At 39.6% G+C, this 21077-nt stretch overlaps 1 protein-coding gene across 1 annotated transcript in view; it reads left to right on the forward strand.

Moving 5' to 3' along the window:
* The first annotated feature begins 3130 nt into the window (after nucleotides 1–3130).
* Nucleotides 3131–21077, forward strand: part of LOC111219183 (piezo-type mechanosensitive ion channel component 2-like) — a 35814-nt gene continuing 17867 nt past the window's right edge. Inside the window, exons 1-20 of the mRNA XM_022741797.1 lie at nucleotides 3131–3331; nucleotides 4238–4346; nucleotides 4584–4705; nucleotides 5417–5476; nucleotides 7664–7812; nucleotides 8125–8289; nucleotides 8617–8658; nucleotides 8861–8893; nucleotides 9185–9297; nucleotides 9892–10067; nucleotides 10230–10406; nucleotides 10548–10712; nucleotides 11291–11491; nucleotides 11631–11835; nucleotides 12500–12601; nucleotides 12705–12870; nucleotides 14186–14429; nucleotides 14575–14671; nucleotides 15325–15484; nucleotides 16220–16309. Coding sequence (XP_022597518.1) covers nucleotides 3131–3331; nucleotides 4238–4346; nucleotides 4584–4705; nucleotides 5417–5476; nucleotides 7664–7812; nucleotides 8125–8289; nucleotides 8617–8658; nucleotides 8861–8893; nucleotides 9185–9297; nucleotides 9892–10067; nucleotides 10230–10406; nucleotides 10548–10712; nucleotides 11291–11491; nucleotides 11631–11835; nucleotides 12500–12601; nucleotides 12705–12870; nucleotides 14186–14429; nucleotides 14575–14671; nucleotides 15325–15484; nucleotides 16220–16309 — 2777 coding nt within the window. The remainder of the gene's footprint in view (nucleotides 3332–4237; nucleotides 4347–4583; nucleotides 4706–5416; nucleotides 5477–7663; nucleotides 7813–8124; nucleotides 8290–8616; nucleotides 8659–8860; nucleotides 8894–9184; nucleotides 9298–9891; nucleotides 10068–10229; nucleotides 10407–10547; nucleotides 10713–11290; nucleotides 11492–11630; nucleotides 11836–12499; nucleotides 12602–12704; nucleotides 12871–14185; nucleotides 14430–14574; nucleotides 14672–15324; nucleotides 15485–16219; nucleotides 16310–21077) is intronic.

Below are 21077 nucleotides of genomic sequence, written 5' to 3' on the forward strand. Positions count from 1 at the left end.
CTACTTAAAGTAAACAATGTCTTATCGTTGTGTCTTTGATATGTCCATTATTTCACAAAGTCTTTCATATGTGCTGGTAGTCTCCTGTTTCTTTGAGGTCAGACTAAGTCTTTTGTTGGTGTACCACCAGATGCACTGCTCCCCTTTGTTATGTTTCACAACAGGAAGGTCTTTGGCATCCATTTGTGCAGTACCTATGTCCTGTTGTCCTATGCTGGTCTTAGGTGGAAGTACGACATCCTCCTCCTCATGTGTCAAATCTGGAATCAGAACTGGCAGATCTTGCTCCTGTCTGCTGAACAGTTGATCCACGTGTCTCAAGACAACTTTACCATTTCCCAGCAACACTGTATAGGAAACTCCATCCATAGTTTTTAGTAAAGACAGTGTCTCCTACCACAAAGTTGTCTTCTTTACGCTCTTTGGTTTGCTTGTCTTGGTTCCACCTTCTGTTTTAAGTCTGGGTGTATAAGATCCAGTATCCCCCTCAACTTTCTACCCATCATCATATCAAGAGGTGACAGTCCAGTTGTTGACTGTGGAGTGATGAGATAGCTAAACAAGGCCCTGTTTAACTTTGTCGCCACTGTATCACTGCTGCTCTTTTTCAGTAGCTCTTTGAAAGTCTGTAAAGCTCTTTCAGCCAAGCTGTTGGATGAAGAACTTTTTGTTTCACAGCAAAAGGTACTGACCTAGGCATATAATAGCAGGGTGTGGCATCACTAGCTACATGTATTTTCGCTGTGAAAAGCATTTCAACATCTGTAGCTCAAACTTAAACACTGTTTCATGTCTTAGAAAGCACTTCCGGGTCCTCTCTGTCCTGTGTTTTATGTACAGGTTGCCAGTCTAGGTGGAGAGCTTTAATCCAGCCTCATGCTACTAGACTTGTCTCTGAACCTTTAACAACCACTACTGCTAACCTCTTAGTTCTGCCATTGTGTTCTACTTTAACCTTTGCTGCTCCTAATACTGGCACTCTGTGACCACCATATGTTCTGTTTTATCCTGCACTTGGTAGCATGGGTTTGTTAGTGTCAGTGAATAGCTTGTGAAATGCCCTCCTAGACATAATGGTAAATCCACAGCCAGTGTCTACTTAATATGTCACATTTTTCCCATCAACTTTTAGCTCTTTCCAAATGAGCTCTTCTCCGGGAATGACTATTTCTTCACTCATGTTGTACATGGTCATTTCACCAGCCTCCATTTGATACATAATGAAAACAACCTCCTTATCACTATCACTCCCTTCCTCTTCGCATTAGCTCTCCTGTCATGCTTGTTTCTCTCTCCTTTAAAGTGTCTAGTCTTTTCTTTTCCCCCCGTTTTTATTCTGCAGGCACTCTTAATGTGCCCCACCTTACCACAGTTGTGGCACTTTTTATTGCCAAACCTGCAGTCTTTAGCCAGGTGGCCATCCCCACCACATTTATAGCATTTCCTCTGGTCTGGCTGAGGTTTTCTGTAGGCGTTGCTCACCTTGTTCACAGACCCCCTTGCTTGGTTCCATTTAGTCTGTTCTTTCATGCCATGCAAATCCACAATGTCAATTTGCCATCTCCATGGCTTTTTCAAAAGTCAATCCGTCCTCCGAGAGCAGCCTCCGCTGTATCATGTTGTCATTTATGCTGCATACCAAACAGTCTCTCAGCATCACAGTTAAAAAATCTTGAAAGCTACAGTCCTGTGCCAGCCTTCGCAGCTCTACCACATAGTCACTCATACTTTCTTCAGGCTTCCTATTTCTTGTATTAAATCATCATTGCATTATTTCTCTCAGTTTAGGGTGAAAATGATTTTTCAAAAGCCTCACCAGATTATTGTATCAATGGTCCCCAGGTTTGTCTAGACTAAGCAGGGTCCTCATAAAAGCGTAGGTCTGGGCTCCTACACCACTTAGCAACACAGCTCCTTTCTTTACTTATGGTAAATGGACTTGCACTTATATAGCGCTTTTCTAGTCTTACTGACCACTCAAAGCGCTTTACAATACTTGCCCCATTCACCCATTCACTCATACATTCACATGCGGACTGGAGGAGCCAGGGATCAAACCTTCTAACGAGAGGACGACCTCCTGAGCCACAGCTAGCTGTGGTCAGTGCCGTTCGACATGAAACAATGGTGCAGAAATTCACAGTATTCTTTCAACGTTTGTGACCTGATATCAAAAGGAGCCACTGAACCCACTGTAACCGTAACGTAATGGCACTTTGCTAATGAGAGCATCCGCCCAACTCTCTCCAAGCCAGCGGCACAACTACAAAAGCTCAGTTTATGCCCGTTACCACTTAGCCTAGCACGTTTTTTTTTTCTTCTTTTTTTTGGGGGGGGGGGGGGAATAAAGTAGACATTTTGAGATTATAGTCGACATTTTGAGCGATATCAAAAACCGCTTATGACTGCCTCTACAAAATACCTTGTATAGATGAACTGATGAAATTGTACTTCAGAATCGCCTTTAGAAACAAAGAAATTCTTTCTCTTTTGGCTCATAAACACAGTGTAGTTGTCAGCATCAGGACTTTGAAGAGATTGTGCCGAAAACAGCGTCTGTTCAGAAGGAAAACCACACAAGCTTGGAAGAGGTGGCTGCAATCGTGCAAACTGAAGTAGCGGGTGATAGACAAATGCAAGGATATCGTTGGTTACACCTGCGTGCAATTCAGAGACACAATAGTACAACTGATTAAGTTGTTTGAGCCTGAAGGTGTGGAGCTCAGGCAGGCGCAACAACAAAGGTCCCAACTGTGACAGGGGGAGTTGACTTTATTCTCAACATTTCGACTTTTTTTCTCGAGGTGCATGATGAAAAAAATCTTCCTTCATCCATGGCCCTAATACTCCTTCGTACTAAGTCCTTCTGCTCTCCTGCACTATATATTTTTCAAATATATATTTGTACCAAAGCCTATTGCTTGCCTTTGTTTAATACTTATAAGTTAACTTATAACTTAATAAGGAGCGGGCGTCCTTTATTTTTCTGCATGGAAGGTGGCAACCCTAATTGCAGCTGTTTGGCTTCAATAAATTGATCTATATCCAAAATGCATGTGTTTAGGTGTGGAGCATCACCTACAACAACTGGCTGACTTTTGTCTTGCTGGTGTGGTCCTGTATAATTTGGATGATGCGAGATCGACGGAGGTACGCCATGATGTCTGCCCCGTTCCTGGCCATCTACAGTACTTTCCTGGTGGTGCTGGGCTTCCTGAGCGGGTTGCGCCTGAGCCGGGCTGAGCTGTACCCTGGCCTGCCCCCAGCTGTGATAGTGGACTTCGACCTGAGCAGCTACCACCCTGCGCCCTGCATCCACCTGGGAGCAAAGGTGACTTTTCTTGATGTAAATTAAAGGAGTCATGAGGTCATGGGAAGTTCTGAAAGATTAGGCAAAAAGACAACTATAGCTGCTTGTGCCAAGAATCTTTGGGCCTTGGCTTAATTAGATTAGATGATGTAATGTTAGTATTTTAATTGTTTTCCATATATAAAGGTCATGTGTGTTAAAGCACCTGAAAACTTTTAAATCTCCTTTTTAAATTTCCTTGAAATATTAGATATCTGTTAAATGAGAAACAATAGAAGTTTAAAATAGTAAAAACTGACTTATAATGCTTTAACACAGCGTATTCTCATAAACACTAGTAGGCTGGTGTGACCTGATCAGATTAGATTGGCATTGGCATCTCCCATGGCAGTATACTGTTAAATTCTGATATACCTTTTGCATGGTAGACATTTTGACATTTTACTGGCACAACTGAAAAGATCAGAACCATTGTTAATGTCATCAGTAACACCTGTGCTTTTCCTACTATGAAAAGTCTAAGAGCTTGCTCTGAAATTATATTGGTGCCTGGAAACATACCACATCCTGAACAAGTGACAAGGACACAGAGCAAACACTGGAATGTAAAGTAACCAATGCTGTTCATATAGGATCCCAACACTCATAGTAAGACACTAATTAAGAACATTGGTTTTCAGGGAAGCACTGTGGTTTGCATCAAACAAAAAATTTCATTTGCACCCACAGACCAGCGTCTGAGAACTGTGCATTGACAAATCATTTCTGCAACTCAAGTTCAAAGAACCTTTTTCTTTTACTCACCACATTATATTGGCGTTGTCATACACATATTATTCAGAATTTAATTGTGTTTACTATCGCAGATTATAGAACAATGCATTTACACCACATTTTTGTACTCATGATAAACTGTGTTTGCTGCAGGTTTTCTACAGCTTCAGCTTTTGGTTGATGTTTCGTCAACAGCTGAAGGAGCGACAGGAGGAGCAGAGCTTAAAGGAGGAATCTCTTTATGAAGTCAAAGTCATACCACGTAATTTATTTTTGGGTTGTTTTTGTAAAGCGTATGGCTTTTGTTTTAGAGAATAACATTTAGTTTGGAGTAATGAAAGATCTGTATACTCATGAAAACCATCCTGACATGTGGACAGGTTATACATGTATAACAGACTTCAGTTTGATGAAAAGTTTAAAATGTCTCCTTGCTCCCCCTCTGTTCCCTTCTCTGTTCTCCCTCTGTCTCTCAATTCCTTCTTGTCTGTCATGTCAGTGGAGGAAAATCAGCCATCACCTCTTGTAGTGATGGTGATCTCAGGAGTGAAAGGGACACTGGTGAAATACTGGATACTCTTCTGCTGCTCTATGTTCTTTGTGGTCAGCTTCTCTGGAAAGGTATCTATTGACAGACTTAAAAACTAAGTGTGGGAGAAGTCCCATTTATGACACATTTGTAATCAGACTTTCCCAACACTCATCTCTGAGATGAAATTTGGAAGAAATCCCATAGCAGTTTTGTGGGCTTCATATGAAGTTAGGAAACTATGGTGAATTTCATAATAATACCAACAGCATTATAAATTGCATGCCTGAATTTTTCTGCTAAGGGGTTCAGGGCTGGGCAGTTATTTGTTTTGATAATCTTTTGCCTTACTGTCACAATTTCATCTGTTGTGATGATGAGATTTTTTCACAATGATTTAAATTTCCTGTAATGTCATCAGTACGATGGCCCTAAGAGCTCAACACACTGCAACTTCAGAAAACACATGCAAAGACACAAACATGCTGCCAATCCAGTCCTACAACACAACAGGAAGTGTTTCAAGGGGACACTAAAAAGTGATGAACCTGGCTGGGACTTGTTATTCAATGCTCATTTGTGGCTTTTGAAGAGAGAGAGAGAGAGAGAGAGAGGATGATATGGAGAAAAGGGCCATGGGTTGGACTCGACCCTGGGCTATTGCGGTTAGGAGTAATGTTGTTGTCCATGTCATCTTTAGCAGATTCTAGCATGTCAAGCATATAATATACATAGCAATAACTGCCCATCATATTCTATCCATTTCAAATTGACCTTATCTTTACAATGTTTCATTTATGCAGGTGGTCGTGTACAAGATTCTCTATATTGTCTTGTTCCTCTTCTGTGTTGTCCTCTATCAGGTTAGTCATTTTTGGCTGCTTCTAAACAAACGTTTGTCATTTGAAATGAAGTGCACTGATATAGGACTCTAGTTATTCAGCTCCTCCAGTAAAGCACCATTTATAGGAAATCCTGCATCCTGAACAGTAAATATGTTAGTCCTTGGTGTGAAGATTCACTTTTATGTATACATGTATTTTCCGACTATGTATTGTACATATAGCAGAGTAAAGAAAGGATGGAAATTTGATATTTAGACTCCAGGGGTCAATAAGTGGAGATTAAATCTGCTTATAGTTGAGATGCTGTTGCATCACTCACAAAGCCACTACGGTGTCAGGTTGATCTTATACTGTAATGGGTTGACTCCTAAATTATCATTATGAATCATTTAACTGTTGTTTGTGCATAAAAAGGATCAGAATGCATTTAGCTGTTATATAAACTCTGGGAATGCACACGCAAACACACTGTCTAAGGGCTTATCAATGTTATTTTGCAGTTAAAAGTATTGATTATGACTCATAAACACACACGATGCCCTTTTTGTTGCTGTTTTCTTGGTTTTTCTTCCCCATCTTATGTTTCTGCTGACCTTATAGAAACACAGCAGGCACTTACAGGAAAGCCTAATGGTTGTGGAGGTGACGTAAGACACAATAGCATCAGCTGTCTGTCTGGACAACATCTGCAACACCCTGCTGTTTTACATGCTGCGGTGTGTGGTGGGAGGAATAAAGACAGAAGTGTTATTTATGACAGTGAAGATATAGCTACTTTTTTCAGAGATGCAAAACATTGTTTTTTCTACATTCACTCATTTATTTCAGTTACTTCAGTTTACATTTCCACCACACAATTTCAAATAAATTATGTCTTAAAGAGTAACTGAAAGAAGTACAGAAAGGTTATGAGAGTAAGAAAAAGGAATATATCCCTCTTATAATTTTAGAATTGAACATAAGCCACATTTAAACTCTGTATAGGGAGTGCCTGTGGAATGGGTAGAGGAAACCAAACTCCTTGGAGTGATATTAGACAGCAGATTGAAGTGGTCAAAGCAGATTGAAAAAACTGTTGCAGCTATGGGGAGAAGTTTGAGATGTGCAAACATTTTACTGCATCAATGCATTTCTCACATTGTTCAAACATGGTTCTTACTCACTTGGATTACTGCCCACCGGTGTGGTGAAGTGCATGAAATAAAGATTTGGAAAAACTAGAGTTAGTCCAGAATAGAGCTGCACGAGTGGCTCTGAACTGAAACATTATCAGAATGCAAACAACCTTTAGGTTGGTCAATGGTGAGGGACAGGGTGGTTATTTCTTTGCTTTGTTTTATAAGAAATATTTCACTGTCTAAAATCCCAAATGTCCTGTACCATCAATTTTAAAGGCCACAATTTTAATATGAGGCATCAAGAGGTTGTTTTTTACTTCCTGTCTCAAAAAATGAATGCAAGGCAGTGCACTGTTCTGTACAGAGGAATGTAAACATGCAATGGTTTGACATCAGAAATTTCGCATTTAAGAAGACTTTAATGAAATATCTAATGGCACAGAACACCAGCCCCTCTAAACACAGGGCATGTTTTACTACATAATATCTGAATATGATCTTTAATGAGGAACTTCTTGGGTTTTGTTTTATTTTATTTTTTTTTTTACCAAATTTTATTCTTCAGTCACTGTATATGCTGTTTTTAGTGGTATTATTGTTTTTGAGCTGTATCAAGTGTGGAACTTGTCATTATTGGTAGTTTTACTGTTATTTGTATTTTTATTATTTATTGTTATATTATTGTTATTTTCTTGTTTCCTTTTTGTCTTTGATTTTGATTTACATTGTTTTGCATTATGATGTAATTTTTACTTGTGTGGATCCCAGGAAGAGAAGTTGCTACCTTGGTAGTGGCTAATGGGGATCCAAATAAATGAATGAAATAAATAAATACATATTGAAAAACCAAAAACAGTCCACTTAATGCGGATAGTACTCATAAGGTTCATATCATCCAAATACTCAAACTCTAGAATTTCAGCTACATTTTTATACACCTATGTTAACATGGTATGAGGATACGAGTTTTAGAAAGTTTCTTCTGTGATCGACACTGAAGGCCCTTTGAAGGCTAATAATGATGTTAAGATCTGCAGACTGAGAGAAAAGTTCTCTGTATATTTGTCTGTTTGTCTGTTTTCTTCAGATCCGTTATGATGTGTGGCGTCGGCTCCTGAAGACGTTCTGGGCTGTGGTGGTTGGTTACTCCATGGTGGTGTTGATAGCCATCTACCTGTACCAGTTCAGAAGTGTGTCTGGGCTGTTCAGACAGATCATGGGCATGTCAGAGGAGGGGTGAGTTTCTGAGTGTCTGCACATATAAGTTTGCGAATTGTTAATCATTTTATTAATTATTTTAGGAGTCATCATGGAAAAAAAATCATTGTGCATTTTGTCATAGCCTTATAGCACTTTTAGGCTGAGGTCTAAAAGTAAAAAAAATCCCCTCAACCTTGATGGAAAACAAGGAGAATTCATAAGCTCTGATCATGGTTGCTGCTCAGATATTTCCGGGTCATTTCACTCAGTTTGAACCTTCCTAAGAAAAAAAGACCTTGACCAGCGTTGGCCTTTTTATCATATTGTTTCTTTTCTTTGTACATCTAGACTTCGTGACCTGGGTTTGGAGCAGTATGACACAGTGGAGCTGTTTGCACGAATTCTGCTTCCTGCTGCGTTTCTATTGGCTTGTATCCTCCAACTGCATTACTTCAACTCAGACTTCCTGACTCTCACTGACCTCGACAATGTACCTGTCAGACAGGCTTCCAGGTGAGATGGGAAGAATATGTGCTGGGAAAAACCATCCTACTCATGTAGAGATACTGTCACCTGACTTAAAAATATCTATCACTTTTGATAAAGGTGAGTCAAGAAAAAGTACTAAAGCATTACAGAAGACTCCTCTGAGTGACAGATACTTAGTTACTCTTGTCACTATTAAAGGGCCGATATGACAAGTAAATGAATTAATTCTAATAGAAAATAGATAAACCACTACCATTAATGAATGATAGTTACATTAAAACAAGCTCTTACTGTGGTTACTGTATGTACCTACTATATATCTCTGTCTCATTTGTCCATCTTTCCACCCAGAGATGAAGAACTCAGAAGTTCAGTCAATGTGATATCTGAGGTGTAAGAGATGCATTTTTTCCTCCACAAATATTTGTTTCATTCACATTTTAGACACTTTAATGTCCCGTCACAGTTAATTGTATCTCACACAGTGGACTGAATAGATGTAATCAGTGTTTCAATCCTGTGAATCCTAAAGGACAACAATAAGTTTTTGTGTGTTTGTTAACTTAACACTCACTGTCTTTAATGTAATTCCCAGCATTAAAGAAAACCTTGCAAAGTTACAGAAAAGGTAGGACTCTTGCTCAGCTTTTGTTTTTTGTCCTAATCTAATGACTCACAATTTGTATGTACACATTTTGCTTATGAATATAATTTATGTATTTAGACATTATGAAAGTTATAATTTTGTGTTGTGGGATGGTGTGTCCCAAACTCACAATTCCATTCCCTGTTACAACTAGTGTGTGGATAGATGTCTCCTGAACCTGATGCTGACGTCCTATGCAGTCTTTGTACATTTCTCTGATTGAGGTATTTCTGATAATTGTGTGAAAATGTAAAGCTCGCTGTTGTCCTGCAGGCTTGTGAAGGAGCAGATGGGAAATAGGAGAAGTCAGGAGACTCTGGACAGTGTCGGACTGCAAACCTTCCTGGATAAAGGAGGAGAGGAGCAAGTGGATACATCAGGAGAGGGTAACTACAGCTCACCAAATGGCTCTTCAGTCTCATTTTGGTGGGTCAGTTAGGAGTGGGGTGATTAACTGATATAACATTATGTCATGATGGGCTGTCCTACAACAAGAATGTGTTGTTTATATGAATATGTTATTCACATGGTGGTGCTATTCACATGGTCTTACTTTTTTATGGGTTTGGATGATGAATTTTAGGTAGTAATTGGTATTTTGACATCAAACTGAGATCTATGAGACAAGTGCCTTTGCCACAGACATTTTAACTTACTTTGAAACTACTCTGCTTTCAACCTTTTCCAGTTACAAGCAGTTATATTTTCATATTTACAGGATGACATAGATGCACATGGTGATGTGTTTCATAAAATATTTTGCCTCTAATAAAATCATGGGAAACAAACAACAAAAAAACTGTTCACAGTTTGAGGCCATTCTGTTAAACTTTTTTAGGTTATGTTTTTCTCTTAAGTCACACAATTATCTTTGTGTATCATAGATTATTCTTTCCATTAATCATTGTATGAAACCTAGAAGAGCTATTATGTGTGTTCCTTCCCTTGTTAAATTATGGTATTTTCTCTCTTCCTCCCAGGAAATGTACCCAGCAGTCAAGAACGCAAGTGGAATGTGATAGTGGACCGGGTGAGCCTTCTGATCGTTCATGCTCTGTCAGGACTCCTCAAGCTCCAGGAGCTGAGCTGGAGACTGCTGGAACTCCACAACCTCAAAATCGTTTCCTCTGGCATCATTTGGGTGTCACTGCAGGAGGTGGGATGTTTGGACTGGAAAATATTTAGACTTTGATAACTTTGTTGATGTATCCAATAGAGAGAATAACTGTAACTTATTCAAGTCAAGAAATTCAAATCACAGAATTCAGTGTTTGGAAAAATTGTTGGAAGGAACACGTTATGATTTCCATTTTCACAGGTTTCTCTGATGAACTTTGTCTTCCTGGTTTTGTGGGTGTTTGCACTCCCATTCCCACGGTTACAACCTTTAGCATCCAGCATCTCTGCAGTATGGGCCTGCGTCATGGTAGTGTGCAAGATGTTTTACCAACTCAAAGTCATCAAACCCCTCGACTACTCCTCCAACTGCACTGCAGTGAGTCTAACTATGTGTATGACAGATAACAGTAGTATGAACTTGGTCTTTTTGTCATGTGCTTCATGCATCTTCCTTCATTTTTAGACATAAGCATGTGCTGAAAATTACTCTCACCTTCCTCTGTCTTTTGTACCTCAGGGCCTGGTATTTTTCAACAGCTCAATCCTGGAAAATAGAGTTGAGCTCAGGGGGAACATGGTGGAGCTGCTCACGAGGTCTATTCTTTACATTGAGCCCGTAGACCCCGTCTACTGGTGTGGAGCGTTGCTCAAGTGTGAGGGCAGGATCCTCCCCTGTCTCAGGGTACAGTGAAACATCTGTCCCAGAAAAACTCAGTATCTGATTTTTCTTTGAAATCATAACGGTCACACGAAACTGCTTTTGCATTCCATTATATAATATGAAGTTCACACGACCAGGTTCAAACGCTGACATACTCACCTATGCATTTACTGTAGGTACAACAAATACTTTTAATAGCTTTTTATAACCAGCAATATGAAAACACACTCCACAATTCCTAATTCCAGTTTTAATACAACACTCTTGGATTTTGACCAAGAGTTTGAATTATTTTTGCCTATAAAATACTGTAAATATTCTGTATAGTGGGTCTGAGTAATGCTGACAAGCTACAACTAATAATGATGACATTAAACAGGCCGAAGTTTGTACAGTACACATTGTAATTAACATTACATTACAAACATTACCATACAAACCTTTTGTTAACCTTATTATAATCAAATTATTAACATTCTTTAATATTTTTAACCATATTTAATATTATAGGAAGATAATTTTGGATGTCTACGGACATTCAGACCTGTGGGTTATGTCCCTGTCTAGTTTTTTTCTTCAAAGTGTGTTCTGTGTTGTAGAACCATTTGATGGTGCTGGGGCTGCTGGCGTTCAAGGTAACTATCCATCGCCACCAGCTCTACTTCCGTCTCCACAATGACCTGAAAACCCCACCCTTCAGCATCATCTTCCAGGGCATCACACGGCAGCACCTGGATCACGGCATTCTGCCATGCATCAAGTACTTCATAAACTTCTGCTTCTACAAATTTGGACTGGAGGTACTTTTTAAGGAATGAACTGTGTGTGTGTGTGTGTGTGTGTGTGTGTGTGTGTGTCTGTGTGTCTGTGTGTCTGTGTGTCCACACCTTTTCATGTGTACCTGAATTAACATATCGGACATTGACTTTTTCCTCTTAGATCAGTTTAATTGTGGCAGTCAATGTGATTGGTCAGAGAATGGACTTCTATGCCCTACTCCATTCTTGTGCCTTATTGGCTGTCCTCTCACGGCGACGCAGGAAGGCAATCGGGGAGGTGTGGCCTAAATACTGCTGCTTTACAGCGGGGCTCATGGTGCTGCAGTACCTGCTCTGCATTGGCATCCCTCCAGCTCTCTGTGTTGGTATGTAATTTTTAATAATCTGTGGTAGTTCTGTCTAAAGCTGTACTTTATATCCACTTCCTGAAAAGACTGATGCTTTTTAAATCTCAAAAAAGCAACAGCTCTGAAAAAACAGATGAGGAACTGGGGAGCAAGACAGAAGTGCTATTCACAGAAAATTACTTACCAGAAATAGAAAATCCAAGGATGAAGAGACTTACAGTGTCATACAATTATGGATTATGAGAGATGTCATCACAAAACAGTCCAAAAACTCCACAGCTATCAACATATAGCATGAAAGATGTAAAATTCAACAGCACAAACTGAAAAAGAAGCACCTTCCCAATATTACTATTATCAATTTAATCTGTCAAATTTGAATTAGTTGATTATAGAATTTCAGAAAATATTAACAAAAGCCCATCACAGCTTCCCAGAGCGCAGGGTGGTGTTTTCAAATAATTTTATTTTTTGTCCAAAATCCAAAGATATTGAGTTTAAAATGAGAGAATAGCAGCAACATCCTGACATTGGACAAGCTTGAACCAGTGAGCTGTTAGTAATTTTGGATCAATGAAGGAATTGTTCCAGCACACAATACAACAAGATTTAACTGCAAAAACATTGCATACAAGTCCCATTCTCTGTTGTTATATTCTCCTCTATTTTATTTACTTGTCAGATTACCCCTGGAGAACTGCAGTTCAGCCTTTGACCTCGAATGTTATTAAGTGGTTTTACCTGCCTGACTTCGCCATGAAACCCAATCCTTCTTTCATATTCTGTGAGTCTATCTTCCTTTCCTTTATTTGTTTCCCTTCTCCTGTTCCTCTGTTCTTCTGTACTGTCTCATGTCAGATCGGCCCTTCCTCTCCTCCTCTCTGCAGACGACCACCTCCTGCTGCTGTGCTCGTCTCTACAGTGGCAGGTGTTTGAGGAGGAGAACCGCGCAGCGGTGCGACTGCTGGCTGGAGACAACGTTGAGATCAGCCGTAGTCTGGATCCTTGTTCTTTCAACCAGTTCATACCCGTCAATAACTTCCTTCACTGCAGGTCAGAAACACTAACCCTACTGTTCAGCTCTTTATTTTGTTTTTTATCTTCTCCATTTTCTAGAGAAGTATTTATTAAACAAAGAGTAGAGTCTTTGTTCTGTGTCCATTATGTCGCAATCTTGTCTTGGTCTGAATGTCAATTTTATTTTTTTCATGGCTATTTATACATCAGAATATAATGTTTAATTAATTATCTTAGTATATAGCACATGACTGACCCTCAAACTCTAAATTTATAGACGCTTTATAGAATAAGAGCAGGAAAAAGCCTAAACTCTATAGTCAAGCAATCTCTTCAAACAGCCTCCTGCTCTGTGGGTTGAACTGCAGGTCGAGGGAACCCATCACGCTGGTTTGTGGTCCTTTTTAGAAGCATAATGAGTTGAATTAGATCTTAATTTATGTCTGCTGTCAGACTCATGAAAGCTGTTCTGGTAAACTCAAATTGCTGGATAAGCACTCATGGACATCTCCCATTTCCATGACATATCAGTGCCTTTGTTTATGGGTTTTATTTCACTTTCTGCAGCAGATTTACCACCATGCTGTCAACAGAATATATTTTACTATGACAAAACTCATATAAAGTCAGAACTTTCCACAGTGGACATTTGACATCAGTCATATTCATTAAAGACGCTGTGTTGTTTTACATTATAAGCAAAATTGAATTTTGGTTTTCAGCTTCTTAAATGTTGAGATTTTCTACTTCTCTGCTATGGGCATTTTTTTTTATTTTTGCAGTTTGATATTCCATTGACTTATCAAATAATCAATTGATCAAAAAAGTTTCAGTTTTTACTTTTTGTTAATTAGAGAGCTTTGGATGTGTTAGCAGTAGCTGTATTCTTTTAGTTTGAACAGAGACAAAGTTAAAACAAGCTTATTGTCTGCTGGCTGTAGCTTCACATCCACCACACTGATCTATTTCTAGGCACAGAACCAAATAAATGTATTTTCCCAAAATCTCAAACTATTCCTTTAAGTTTAAGTTTTTTTAAGTAAGATTTTTTTTTTCTGGGGAAAAAGAAAAAAAAACTTGTGATCACCCCCCCCCCCCCTCCCAAAAAAATTGTTTTTTTTCATTTGCCTCTCAGGGGTCGTTTTCACAGACGAAAAAAATAACTTTCTTCTCCCCAAAACCCTGCATGTCTTTCTTTTCTGTAAATACAGAAAAATATGAAATTGTTGGAAGCTGGGAATCTCTGGTTCTTGTATTATTGAATTATTTTTCACAGTATGAAAAGACAAGAAAGATAAGAAACAACTTAAATATATTTTTGTGTTATGTTGTAAAATGTCTCTGTCTTCAGGTGCTACCTTGACATGGTGAAGGTGTTTGTGTTCAGCTATTTCTTCTGGCTGGTGCTCTGCCTCATATTCATCACCGGCACAACTCGGATCAACATCTTCTGTCTGGGTTACCTGGTGGCCTGTTTCTACTTCATGCTGTTTGGAGGCAGCGTTCTGATGCAGCCTGTCAGGTACATCCTGCGTCTGTGGGACTGGCTCATCGGCTACACTTGCTTTGTGATCGCCATGAAGAACCTGCTGTCTGTGAGTTACCACACAGTGAAGAAGTTAAGTGTGTGTACAAAATAACTTAAGGCATGCAGCAGTTTACTGTTATTTAGCTTTTTTGTCAGACTCTACAGTGCTGATAACAGCCTGTCTCTGCCTTCACTGTCCTTTTTGTGATCAGCTCGGTTCTTGTGGCTACCTGGACAGTCTGTTGAAGAACGGCTGCTGGTTAATTCAGGCCTTCAGCATGTTCTGCACCATCAAAGGCTACAACGTCCGTAAGTGTCTGTAACAACAGTGACTGACATCTTCTGTATGTTTGTATACATAATGTGTGGTGTGTTTTAAAGAAAAGAAAGTTAACGTTTATAGTGTATACATAAACACAGTGTATAATGAGAGTGTGTTTTGTGTTTTATATCACATGAATACTGCTGCTGTCATATAAAGCTTTCAGACGTTATTTGCTTTGAATATAAGAGTTTAGTATCACATACTTTGCTGTCACTGTGTGTTTTTTATAATCCAAAGTCATCATTGTGTGCTCATATAGTTTTCACAATGTACATTTTATGAAATTCATTGGGTTTTTGCTTCTATTTTTATTTTCGAGTTACAAAGTCAAATTCAAATAGTTTATTGTTAGTCAACTGAAATGTATGTTTGAGGAGATTTTAACAACTTAACAACTTTTAACAACTGTGAAAAGCAGTTTAACGTGTGTTATCTTATGTCTGTGCATTAATGTTAAAATTAAAGTCAGTGTTAGAGTTCATGTTAAATTCCAAACTGACACTTTATTGACCATCTATTTATATCACCTAACAGTCTTGTCTTCTATCCTGTGTGTGTGTGTGTGTGTGTGTGTGTGTGTGTGTGTGTGTGTGTGTGTGTGTGTGTGTGTGTGTGTGTGTGTGTGTGTGTGTGTCAGCTGAGCCTGACGATGGGTGTGAGCTGCCAGAGGGCGAGGCCGGCATCGTCTGGGATGCGATCTGTTTCACTGTCCTCCTGGTTCAGAGGAGAGTCTTCCTCAGCTACTATTTTCTCTACGTGGTGTCTGACCTCAAATCTTCTAAGATATTGGCCTCCAGGTCTGCACTGCACACATGCTCGTCAACCTCCCATTTCCAAATAGAAATAGGCTGAGGGTATACAAATGACAGAAAGAGGTACATGCTTCAAAATTGAAACTTTAATCTGCAGAAATTCAAACTAGGAGTCTAACTTTCCTTGGATGAAGCAGCATTCATTCACAGCTGTTTAGCTTTTGCTGTGCATTTTACAGATAAGGAAAACAGGAACTTCCTAGAAAGAGAAACTCAATTTATTCATATTGTGGTTATTATTGGACTATGGAATGAGTATAACACTCTCTTGGTTATGCTAATAGTAGCTAAGCTTCACTTACAACAAGGGTTTAGTGTTAAAACAAACCAGAGCTGTATTCATTTCTAGTTAATTGTATCTTTTGTTAATTGCCTTTGTTTGAGTATTTGTAGCTTGTGTTGTTTTCTCTCTTTTCAGACTTTTACTAATTGTAGGATATTATCAATTGTGTTGTTTTAGCTATTGACTGTTTTAATGACATTATACATGTAAAAGCCCAACTAGGGACAGGAGTGGAGAATTAAACAGCTATAAACTCTTTGAGAAACAGATTATTATCATGCCTTGTTTTGAAAATTGCACTGTCTCTATCAAATAGATAAATAAAATGAAAACTAAAAGTATTAAAAACACAAGCAGCAATGATAAAATGAACATAATGCTAATGCTAAAAGTAAGTAAAGCCACGTTCTCTTCCTCTACCTTGCTCTATTTCTAAGGGGTGCTGAGCTGTTTGAGGCCAAGGTGAAGAAGCTGGTAGCAGCCAGACTGGAGATGGAGAAGAAATCTGTAGAGACGCTGAAGAAACAGTAAGACACACGCAGGAAAACAGTGATGTGAATTTGTGGATCCAGTTCACAGTGGCGACCAACAGATTTTGTCCTCTCTTGGAAACAGTAAAGTGTAAACTAGAAAATTCCAGGAGAAATTTTGAATGCGCCTGCTGCTTGGTGCATGTACTTCACTCCTCACGTTTCAATCTGTTCAAAGGACATTGCTGTCAGTTTCATTCATGTTGTAGAGACTTATCCTGACACTGACCTCAGTCACTGCAGGTGTCACTCAAAAACCCTTTTGAAGCTGTCACGACTGGCAAAAATCACACTGATGGTTTCAAACCCAAATTTTCCCCTACAACCACAGCAAGACATGTATACACGCATGTACATGCCCTAACAGAAGTTATAATAAAGCTATACCACTATATCCCCATATAGACAGTAGCTTCTACGATCAAACTTTTATGACCTACCTTACCTCTAACCTTTTTTTTTGGGGGGGGGCTTTTGTGCCTTTATTGGACAGGACAGTAGAGAGAGACAGGAAAGGGGGAGGCAGAGAGAGGGGGAATGACATGACGTAAGGGGCTGTCCAATGCGGGATTCGAACCGGGGCCTGCTGCAGCGAGGACTGTAGCCTCTACATATGGGGCGCCTGCTCAACCCACTGCCCCACTCGATGCCCCACCTCTAACCTTTTTGATACTCCTATTTTGAAGGTTAATCCAAATCACGGAGATGGTGTTTGTATGTTTCTGTCAATACATATATGTGTGTGTGTGTGTGTGTGTGTGTGTGTGCGTGTGTGTGTGTTTGTGTGTAGCAGTAGAGCTGCCCAACAGAACCTCCAGTAAGTTCTTTTTACCTGGTTGAGACTCTTATTTTGAAGGTGAATATCAAATGGTGTTTGTGTGTGTCTGTCAATGTGTGTGTGTGTGTGTGTATTGTTGTGTGAGGCAGTAGAGCTGTCTACCACAGAGCCTCCAAAAAGAGTTAGAGTTGCTCCCATACCTGAGTTAAAAGGCTAAGAATTAATGAGTTTAATTAGCCAATCATTATCAGCTTTGACCATTTCTGCCCAGTAACACCTGCTCCTGAATTTGTATTGCAGTCAATGGGAGAGGTGGAGGGTACTCCCATCACTTCCTCAAAAACTGTAAAATATATTAGAATGAGACCAAAACTGGGTAATACTGGACAAGAAAAGTGGAGCTGTACCTAAAGACAGCAGACATTGCTGAAGATGCAATAGATATCACAATCCTCTACACTGAAGTTGCAGTCTACGGGAGAGCCACTATGATGGCTGAACAGTTTCTGTAGCTCAAAGCTCAAAATAAATTCAATATGTCTGCTGCTGTATTTACTGTTGTACTGTCCAGTCTGAATTGTAATCTCTCTCTATGAGCACTAATTTGTAAACAGCTTTCTGTGTGTGTGTGTGTGTGTGTGTGTGTGTGTGTGTGTGTGTGTGTGTGTGTGTGTTGATTTTGTTGTGTGGCATGTGGGAGAGAATTGTTATGGCTATACACTATGGCTATACAGCTAATGATACTACATCTACGAATTAGATTTGATGATTAAATATTGCTATATTTTGACATCAACCGAGTCCTGAGCAGAGTGTTAAGACCGGCCTACTGTGAGTTGCGCTGTAGTTGAAGACCCTTGGCTGGAAGTCAGGTGGCTGTGGTTGCCGTGGTAACCCTGGAGACGCGGGATCTAGGTGGATTCTCTTGGAGGCCGTGTCCCATTATCACGATGATGGATTCTGCCGGTGTCTCAGCGGTTCAGCTCTGGTGGAGTTTGCCAGGAGACTTTCTGTCTCGGGCACTCTTGATTTCTGCTCGGCTTCTCTGCAGGCGGTCGTGCAGATGTTATCTGCCGGCGTCTCTTGTGGGTTGATGCAAAATAAACTCTAATGCTCTTCACTTTGGCTGGATAACTTTAGAGGAGACTGGTGTTGACCAGATGACTCTAAAGTAAAGTCTTCAAAAAGGAAAACTTGATGATGATTAAAAGTTACAAAATTACTCTGAGGCACTTCTGTTGTTTTGGTTCAGTTGGTCTTGACTTGGCTTATAAAAAAAAAGATCGTGCATGTAGACAAAAATGACGTTATTTGGAGCTTGTGGTAAAGAAAACTAAAAGACGTGAAAAGTGCAAAAATGACTAAGAGCCATGAGTTTGTGGCTAGCAGCTTAGAGCTAAGAGTTTACATGGCTACAGAGCCGGGCTTTGAGCCGGGACTCTGAGCTTTGAGCAAAGATCTCAGCTTGTAGTTTCTGCATCGTTTTCTAGCTTCAGCTTTTCAGCCTCTAGCTTTTAGCTTCGTTTCTCGCATCTTCTTGTCATCTGGGTTTCTCTGACTTTTCTCAAACTGAACTCTGACCAATGTGTGAATTGATCAAGATTGTTTTATCCCCTGTGGGCTGGTGTATGTTTTAGGGGCGTCACCAATCTTCTCCTGTGTTTCCACTTGGAGAAGAGAGTAATTTTCCACTGAACTTTAGAATAATTTGAATCTAGAGTTTACTTATAAACTCGCACATCCATCTTCCACCATGATCACAAAACATTAAATGAAATGTAATAGAGAGGAGTAATAGGAATGTTGATTTCATATTACATCCTTCAAACCTGGAATTAATCATGATACAAGTGGTTAATTGATCAAACAACAATATAAACTTTTCCCAAAGCTAATAGTCTATAAATGTGGATTACACAGCAGTTCTTTGACTGTAATAATAATAATATGGACATGCTGGATGTCATGTAGTGTGTTACCTTGTGTGAAGGATGCTGACAGTATGGTCACATGAAGGACATTGTCTTAAAATCTACATGTTACATTTCAAACATTCTATGGGATAGAAGTTTGGGATTAAACTATTGCATAGGAACATCTCATGAGTTACAGAACAGCTAGATATTTAATTTTACATTCTTCCTTAGATCTGTGTCTGTGAAGAGTGTTCTGCTTGTCACTACCCAGGATTGGAATGTGGGTTGTAGTTTATGACTCTTATCTAGAGAGGGACAGAGGAAGGGAGGTTGGTGTGTGTGTTCATGCATGGCACAGACAGGCCAGGATTCACACCTTAGTGTTAATCAGTCCTTTTGTTGTTACTTGTCCTATACAAGAAACAATCAAATATCAATAGACAGAGTCTTATTGTTACCAACTGGAGATTTTGCCTATATTCTCCAGTTGTCTGGTGTCCATTGGTTAATCCTCTGGAGCTGACCCTTTGACCCTTGGTCTGGTTCTGTGTCGTTCAGACATGCTAACAGCATGGTCTGTTTGTGGAAGAGGGGTCCTTTGTCTCTGTTTCCTATCAATGTGATAGTTTGATGGTGAGAAGAGTCGCAAATTGTCAATTGTGGGTCCATAACTCTGCATGTCCTTATAATGAACTTCCTTAATGGCTTGTGACTGATGCCAGGCCAGGTATGTACGCTACACACAAGTTCACGCAAATACAGGCAAATACAGAGTGTGTCTGTGTGATGTCTGCTGCTATTACAACAACACCACACTGAGCGAGCGAGAGAGAGGGAGAGAGAGAGACGCTAGTGCTAACTGCTAAGCTAAAGTAACAAGAAGATCTGAACAGCATGTAAACAACTGCTGAGTTAGTGAAAGTCACTAAAAGGAGCAGGGAACTCCTAAGTGCTGGATGTATGTACAGCAGGTAGTTAGACACTGAGATGAAAAAAACAGCAACATTAAGTGTGTACTCCCATTGTTTTGAGGCTCATGTTCAAATTCTGTAAGTCTCTGTGCTAAGGTAGACACATTGTATGAAACAGGACAAATTTTTCTACTACTACTATTAAGGACAAGTTAAACATATTTTTTTCAGACAATTTTAGAGCTTCTCCCACTCTAGTGATGATGTCATCCACTCTAGCCCTGAACATTCCGTGCAATACACACCCATTATAAACTCAAAAATGAAATGAAAAAAATCATGAAACTAAAACTGTGATATTTGAAAAGCTATCACATCAAAAGGAGACTCTGCTCAACGCAGTGAAATAAAATACTTGTCTGTGGAGTCAAAAGTAGCTCCAAAGTAATCCACCAGTTATAATATATGTAATGTGGAGTCAGTTAGAATGACAAACTGAAATTAACCGCCGAATGTTTCATGAATAGAGCTGGACTGAAACATATTTCCAGTAAAAACAGTTGAAATGTGTGTAAATCATTATCTGTATTTAGTGTTGGAGCTGGACTTTGACAGAAATGTCACTAAAGTGGTTGATAAACGGCACAGATATCAGAGGAGTCTCTAATCAGGTCATTTGATCCACCTGTGTAGCCCCATTCCTGCACTCAGAGGCTGCCCTGGTGATTTTAACTGCTTTGGTCTGACTGAGTGGGACAGAGATTCAGTTGAAATATACCTCTCGAACTGACAGTTGTCAGTGAAATATCGTAACTGTTATTACATGAACGTTTAGATTTTGTAAGAGAGGAGACTTTGCTGATCGCAGTCATATAAAATGTTTGTCTGTGGTGCCAAAAATGTGACCTATGCAGTGATTTTAAAAATACCTCCCTTCCTGTTTCCTCTTGATTTTCTGCTACCCTGCCACTTTGGAAGGGCACAATTCAAATCCTGTGAGTCTCTATGCTTTGTTAGTCACATTGTCTGAAAGCCGACAGTTTTGTCTAGTTGGTGGGACATAATCATGAGCGTAGAGTCAAGTTTGTGGCCTGGAGGACGAGTTTAAGAGGATTCTTTTTGAGCAGTTTAATCCCTTCTCCCACTCTAGTGGTGATGTG

Source organism: Seriola dumerili, unplaced genomic scaffold (assembly GCF_002260705.1).
Source record: "Seriola dumerili isolate Sdu_G_001 unplaced genomic scaffold, Sdu_1.0 BDQW01000056.1, whole genome shotgun sequence".
NCBI lineage: Eukaryota > Metazoa > Chordata > Actinopteri > Carangiformes > Carangidae > Seriola > Seriola dumerili.